Source organism: Mus pahari, chromosome 4 (assembly GCF_900095145.1).
Source record: "Mus pahari chromosome 4, PAHARI_EIJ_v1.1, whole genome shotgun sequence".
In the NCBI taxonomy this organism is placed as follows: domain Eukaryota; kingdom Metazoa; phylum Chordata; class Mammalia; order Rodentia; family Muridae; genus Mus; species Mus pahari.
In genome coordinates, this window is record NC_034593.1 from 35,719,525 (window position 1) to 35,727,369 (window position 7,845).

Here is a 7,845-nt window from a genome sequence, read left to right on the forward strand (position 1 = left end):
AGATCATGGAAGGCTCTAGGCAAACACCTCTATTTTCTTGACTTCAATTCCCAGCTCCTTGACAAAGATTCCTGCCAGTTTGTCTGTCTGTCAGTTTGTTAGCACCATTCCTAAACTTTGGGGGTAAATGCACACATAGGAGTATTTTCCTACTGCTTCCGACTTATTTGGAAAACTGTTAAAGCCTTCTAGCTGGTTACTCAGATGTCTGTTATACCAGTGCACAGGAAGCTCAAAACAGAGTAAGTAAGTACATAAATCTATGAAGCATTGCAGAACTACAACTCAAAGCTATACAGACTTAGAATTTTAGATCTCTATCTGGTTAGTAAACTTTGAAGAAAAAGAAAAGAATAAACTCCTCCCCTTAAATGCTGTCAATGTCTACAAATTCTTAAAACTATGTAGTTAAAAATAAATCATTACAATTATGCACTCAAATACATGACAACATAATTTTACAAAATACATAATTTATTACATTTATGAGTTCATAGTAAAATAGAATCTTAAGAATTATAAAAATGAATTAAGAGTAAAAATGAGACATTAAATCTCCAAATCTTAGAATCTGAAATATCAAATTCTAGGGATTTTATTAAACCTCTTGAAAATATTATGTTCTTCCAAGGAGGGGAAAAAAGGAAATTAAAAATAGACACATTGATGAAGGCAGTGAGTTCTCAGCTGGCTTTATTCTCTACTGAGTCTCCAATATAGGATTATAGTTTTCTACTTACAAGAAGCTGTCACTGTTCTGTTTTCCAATAACCCTCAAAACAGAATGGAAAATGCTTATGCAAAATGACACAAGCCTTCCCCATTCTCGGCAGGCTTCTCCATGTCAATACGTTTGGTACAACAGCTTTCCCAACTCTACAGTTCTGTCAGTGAACTATGAATATGTTTAAATATTTTCCAGATTCACCATGGAAGCTGCTTTTCTTCTCTGCACTGTAATCACACTGAGCTGCAAACAAAATAAACAATCAGTAAGTAGTTTCTCTGTGGAGAGTACTAGATAAGACAGAGCCCAGTGTGGTGCATCACAGCCCACAGTGAGCAAGTCACCTGAGGGGAGGGTCTGCATCACACTAGAGAAATGCATGCCAAATGTGACCGTCTATCGCTCAGAGTGATACACTCTGAATTCCTATATTCCACAGATGGTGAAAACCATTTAGATAAAAGTTAATCAGCAAGGTGTCTCAAACATAAATTCAATCTGGGCAATAAAGCAGAGCTGGTAACCAGATCATTACAGATTTTTAAGGAAGACAAGTCTAATGGGAAAGAAATGTTTGAATATTAACTGGGGTTAATATGATAAAAAGATTGAACAATACAAAACAACACATAGCATAAGGCAGGTTTCCTTTCCCAAACTGTCCTTCACTCTAGTTCTCTCTTCAGTTTGTTTGTTTATTTATTTATTGAGACAGGATCTCACTATGTAGTCTAGATTAGCCTTGAATCTTGTGACCTATCAGCATAAGCCCTGAGTTCCAAAACTATAGGAAAGAGGTACCACCTACAGCTACCTGCAGATGTAAAGTATTTGTACATATATCTATTTTAAGTGAACGTATACACCCAATCACACCTCTTAGGAGTTGAAAAGTCTGAGTCTATTTTCCTTTTCACTTAGATTATCTGCTTCAGAAATAATTGTATGTTAGATTCACTCTATTTTTCTTAATATTTGCAACATTTTTCCTATCTGAACACAGTTTTGTTCATATTTTAGTGCTGAGTATTTGTATGGATTCTTAACCTTTTAAAATTAGAGGGAAAGTTAGGTGTGGTGCTTTTCATGTCAACATTTAGGATGGAGAGGCAGGCTAGGCACAGCTCTGTGAATTCCAGGTCAGCCTAGATGACAACGTGAGTTCTAGGGAAGCTCAGGCTACATAGAGAGACCCTCTCTCAAAACAAAGACAAAAGCCAACAATAATCAACAACAACAACCATCATCATCATCAACAACAATAACAACAACAACAACAACTTGCTACTAAATGGCACTATCCATGTCATCATTGGCTAAGAATAATGTTCTCAGATGGTAACAGTACACTTATAGCCAATGTTAATTAACAGCAGTTTTGATTTAATTTGCTTTGTTGTCATCATTCCTTCCATCTATTCATTCAATTATCCATCCATTTATCCATCCACTTATCCATCCATCCATCCATCCATCCATCCATCTTGCCTAATATTTACTCTAGAATTTCATTGATAGATTACATTTTTCAAATTACTTCCCAATAGCTAAGTTTTTTTTATTATATTTTGGATTCATTTGGTTATATACGAATGAACATTCAATAAAGGTAACTTTAACCTGAATATTTTGTTTTCTAAAATAAAAATACAGTTTGAAATGTCAAAAGGATACTCTCAAATACAGACATGAGTATCTACCTGATTTTGGACAGAACGTTATGTCCCATACAGGGTTATGTGGCAGGAACTTTTGTGCAGATAGTGATGTTCTGTATCTGCTCTGCCCAATCTTCCTGTTAGCCACATAGTTATCAAATATGTAAGTATATATACTTCAAATCTGGCTAGTATGACATCAAGTTTTTACTTCAATAAATTTCAATTAAAAGTTATCTTTGGCTACCAGAGATACATGGTAGTTTTAGATGTAGGTGTAGCTAGAAGATACTGATGTTTATTTTTTCAGCTTTACTTTTTTAACTGTAAGTAAGAAAGAGATTACTTTTATACAGGTCAGCTGACTGTTCTCTGAGAACTTTCTTTTTCATCTATGAAGGTTATTTATCAGCTCTGCGTAATGAGGATGTCCCCTACCTGCTGGGATGCTGACGCAGCTCTCTCTTCTGCCTGACTTAGACGCCTTTGAAGTCTGTTAGCTTTTTCTTGATGTTCCAGAATTAACTTTTCATTCTTTTAAGGGGAAATATAAAACAAATTCAAATCCAAATATGATATTACATCTTTTATGGACTGGCCAATGAAAAACCTGGATCTCATTTCCTACTTGTAAAATAAAGATAACATTATCTCCACATTTACATTTTCCAATTATATTCTGGATATATTTGGATATAATTTCCAATTACAGGCATAATATCACAATGCTGATTTTACTCCTTCCTAAGTCAGTGGTTCTGAACCTGTGAGTCACAACCCCTTCGGAAAGTGTCGAATGACCCTTTCATAGGGATTGCATATCAAATATCCTGCATATCAGATATTTACATTATGACTCATAATAGAAGCAAAATTACAGTTATGAAGTAGCAGGTGAACTCAGGTTCACATTTTTGCACAGCAAGCATATAACAGATTGAGCCTAAGTTAAAGAATCAAAATTCCAGATTTGAGCATTAAAATTAACTTTATGATACAGACAAAGACAAATAGATATTGAGAATTATAATTTTACATGTCACCCCAACATGAGAAACTGAATTAAAGGTTTGTAATATCAGGAAGGCTGAGAACCACCGTCCTAAGTTATTTCCTCCCCCGATATCATCAAAGACTCAGTTTGACAAACCTAAAAGCAAACTGAATGACAAATACAAACAAGATTGAGTTTCTGGTTTGTTGACCTTGTGGTGCTTCAGGTCCTAGAAGGAAAGCACTGGGCCTTACAACCGCATCTTCTGTAAAGGGTTGGAGTGAACTCTACTTCTATGCTCCCCAGGACATCTGCATCTTGCAGAAGCTATCAGGGTCAACAGGGTTATTAGACATTGCCATGTATTGAAATATAGTCCCCCAAAGATGCTGTTCTAATCCCCTGTATTTGTGAAGCCAACACTGTAACATTCTTGCTTCTGGAACCATGAAGACACAGTTTTACATTATTTACTAGCCTTGTTTGTAACACCATGATACAGTAGGGAGTATAATACAACATCAAGCCATCATTACATACTGCTACCTCAACAAGTTAAAAACAATTTGTCAACTGAAAATGTGCTCTTTTTTTACACTTACCTGCTTGGCACAGTGTACCTGAAAAATTTATTTTTGTATGAATAAAATTATTACATAGGTTTTCTGGCATTTAACTGATTTCAAAGAATAGAAGGCCAAACAGGAATGACTGTAAATCCCTCTTTTCTATGAATCACAAGATAATTCTTTATACCCGACCAAAAAGGGATTACAGTGAATGCCATGCCTAGTAATATATAACACTGAAATAATAGTACTGGGTTATTTAATTAATAGTGTCCAAAAGCAAAGTTAGACCTATGAAGAGACCTATATCAGCTGTACTAACTAACCAAGTTGTTCATGTATTAAATTTAAGTTTTTCATTTTAAGAGGCATGTCATATGCTAGCGAAAACGTGGGGAGAGATCCTGTTGTACATAATAATCATTTTAATATCTATAAACAGACTATATATGATACATATTTATCATAATGGCTAAAACAAAGTGCAGACTGCATAAATCTGATCTTTTTGTTTCCTTTCGAGCAAATATTCTTAACTCTGCTGTACTGAAAATTATGTGGAATATTTTAATATAAAATCTTTAGGTACTTTTTAAGTGTCTTATCAGCAATGTTCAAGAGTGGTTATATCACTACGTTTCTTGTGGATGACAGTAAGGATAGGATTCTATCCCACATATCTGAAGCTAATTCACATAAATGAGGATCTAGAGCTCTAGGAGCCTTAAGCCTAGAAACTGTTTGCTTTTATAAAGCCATAGGGGTGGAAAAGAGTAACTCTTTTTTTGCATATGAATCTAAGGTAGATCTATTTTAATATTATTTTTCTATACTCTATTAGACAAAAGTATTTTTGATGTGCCTTTTGTGATGGAGTAAAACAAATTAAGAGGAATTAGGTAATAAAACAATCTTAGAGATTCTCATGAAAAAAGAGGGAATGCCTGGTTTTCAAAGCACACTATATTAAGTACGGACTTTTTGGGCTACCTATAGATGATGTCATGTGGTTGTTTCCAAGTAAGAGATGATTTGCTACAGTTAAAATGCTACAGTGTGTGCATCTGGGGGAGGAGGTGGGATGGGGAAGGGGATGACAATGGGGGATGGGGAGTCATTCTCTTACCTCAGCTACCTTTTCATTTGCCATTTCCAGTTGAGAAAGTAGCTCCTGGGTATGAAGCTTCTGTCGGCTCAGTTCACTCCTAATAACCAAGAAGGGCCAGGGAGAATATGACGAGAACTGATCAAAACAAAATTGAAAAAGGGAGTTTGGAAATATATGCAAATATATATATATATATATTATATACTTAAAAATAGAATAAAACAATGTAAGACTGAATCATTATTAGTGGGACATGTCTATATTTTGAACAAAAAAGTTTATTAATAGCAAATAACTTAGTAATTTCTTCATAAAATGTGGTGGTTTGAATGAGAATGGACACTATAGGCTCATGCTTGAATGACTGGCCCTCAGTTGGAGGGAGTATTTGGAAAGGATTAGGAGGTATGCCCTTGTTGGAAGAGGTTTGTCACTGGCAGTGGGCTTTGAGGTTTGAAAACTCATACCATTCCCAGCGTCCTCCCTCAGAGCTTTCTACTTACAGATCAAGATGTGAGCGCTCAGCTATTCCTGTTGCCATGTTTTTACTCTGCCATCAAGACATCATAAGCCCAAATTAAATGTGTTCTTTTATACATTGCCTTGGTCATAGTGTTTTGTCACGGCAATAAAAAAGTAACTAATGTGTAAAATGTACGCATATTCTAGGGTAGTTACATTGTGGACCAGTATCAAAACCAGTAAATGGTTCAGAAAGTAAACTTAAATGATATATATGCTACAATTTAAAATTATATCACAGCCAGGTTTGGTGACACACACCTTTTAACTCAGTTCTCAAGAGGCAGAGGCAAGCAGATTTATGTGAGTTTGAGGCCAGTCTGGTTTACATGTGGATTCTAGGCTAGCTGGGGCTATGCTGTGAGATCATGTCTTAAAAAGAAAAACAAAACAAAATAACAGAAACAAAACCAAAAACCAACCAACCAACCAAAAAACCCCCAAAACAAAAAAATATTGTAACCTTGGGCTGGGATATATCTTAGCCGCTAAGAGTACTTGATGTTCTTGCAAAAAGATCTGGGTTAGGTTCTCAGCCTCCACATCGAGCTGCTCACACCTACCTATACCTCTAGTTCTAAGAGTTCTGATGCTCTCTTTTTTTTGTCTCTGTGGGCACCACACACATATGGTGTATGCACAGACAGGCAGACACAAATATACATAAATAAAATTTAAAAATTATATCACACTGGGTGTGATGATAGATGTTTGTAATGCTGAAGACTAGAGGCTAAGGCACAAGATCACAAATCTGAGGCTAGCCTAGAACTACAAAAGGGAAGCTTGTCTTAAAAACAGACAATCAGAGAAATAGACATCACAATTTAATAATCACAATTTATCATATGGTGTATGTGTGTGTGTATATATATATATATATATGTTTCATCATGAAAAGGCAAATAAAAATAATTTAAAAATGTTAAAGTCTCACTGAGATGTTATGAGGTACTGAAATAATAGTATGTCTTGTTAAACACAGTATCTGCCATAAACTCATAAGCCACTGTGCTTCTACAGAATTTGTCCTTAAGGCTTAGCACAGAGCCCAGCATGCTTGGAATACTAGCACTCAAAAGGCTCAGGCAAAAGCACTAACTTGAGTACAAGATCAGCCTGGGATAGAGTAACATTCTGTTTCAAAAACAAAACAAAAACAAACCAAGGCTCATGTACTGTTTTTCATGGTGGAGTTACAAATATTAAATATTCCAATGCCATTTTGACATAGTAGACTGTATTTTCATCACTATCTTTTATGCTTGCTAAGCTGAAGTTATCTGATGCACAGAGTTACTGTTGCTGCCTCCTCCTCCTCCTCCTCTTCCTTCTCCTCCTTTGAGGCTGGCCTGAAAATTATAGAGATCACAGTGGCCTCAAACTCACAGAGATCTGCTTGCCTCTGTCTCCTGAGTGCTGAGATTAAAGATGAGTGTCACTCTGTCTGGTGTCATCTTTTTAATTTAAACAAACAAGCATATATTGCTCTGGGCCTAGCTAATCTCAAAAGTCTGAGGCTGAGATAGATATAATGTAGTCATATAAGAGTGCAGGTGTCTCTGTGATCTCCACAGCCAGCAGAGTGATGAGCCATGGCAAAGAAGAAGGCAATTTGGTTCAACATGACTAAGTAGCTGGTGTGGGTTCAAACTTCAAGAGTCTGACCCTGAGTCATTTCTTTTAAGTGTATTTAAGCACAGTACAATTTGGTAAAAATTTTTCTGGTGATTATTCAACCCTATGTGTACAATAAAGCATACATACATCTCTTGAAGAACAAAGCAAGCTAAATAAAGATTGGGCATGACTACACTGAAACTCTTTGTAAAGTACATGTGACACCTTCCATAAAGTTAAGTTCTATGGATTTATTGAGAAAAACAAGCTCGCGATAAGGGTCTGGGGTCCCAATGTGGTGGCACAGGTAGTGCAAAGAACACCAGGGCAGAATGCAGGTATGCATCTAGGCTTCTGGGCAGAAAACAGGTATTGCAGTTTTTCCCCTTGAAAAAACAACCCTGTGTGCTAAGATTCCAGGTTCTCGGCTTATCTATTAGCATAAGGACCTATATGCCTACATAAGAAGTGAATCAGAACAAATTTCTTTCTTCTTCTTCTTTCCTCTTCTTCTTCCTCTTCTTCCTCCTCTTCTTCTTCTTCTTCTTCTTCTTCTTCTTCTTCTTCTTTCTTCTTCTTCTTCTTCCTCTTCTTCCTCCTCTTCTTCTTCTTCTTCTTCTTCTTCTTTCTTCTTCTTCTTCTTCTTC

At 36.0% G+C, this 7,845-nt stretch overlaps 1 protein-coding gene across 4 annotated transcripts in view; it reads right to left on the reverse strand.

Moving 5' to 3' along the window:
* Positions 1-441: 441 nt before the first annotated feature.
* Positions 442-7,845, reverse strand: part of Sclt1 (sodium channel and clathrin linker 1) — a 113,944-nt gene continuing 106,540 nt past the window's right edge. For 2 of the 4 annotated variants that reach the window (XM_029537884.1, XM_029537883.1), the window contains 3 exons: positions 5,075-5,153; positions 2,824-2,919; positions 462-970 (listed from right to left, as the gene is read on the reverse strand). In XM_029537884.1, the coding sequence (XP_029393744.1) occupies positions 908-970; positions 2,824-2,919; positions 5,075-5,153 (238 nt within the window). In that variant the 3' untranslated portion in view covers positions 462-907. Of the gene's footprint in view, positions 971-2,823; positions 2,920-5,074; positions 5,192-7,845 lie in introns of those variants that run through there. The other 2 variants (XM_021196294.1, XR_003843709.1) reach the window with 2 other exon arrangements.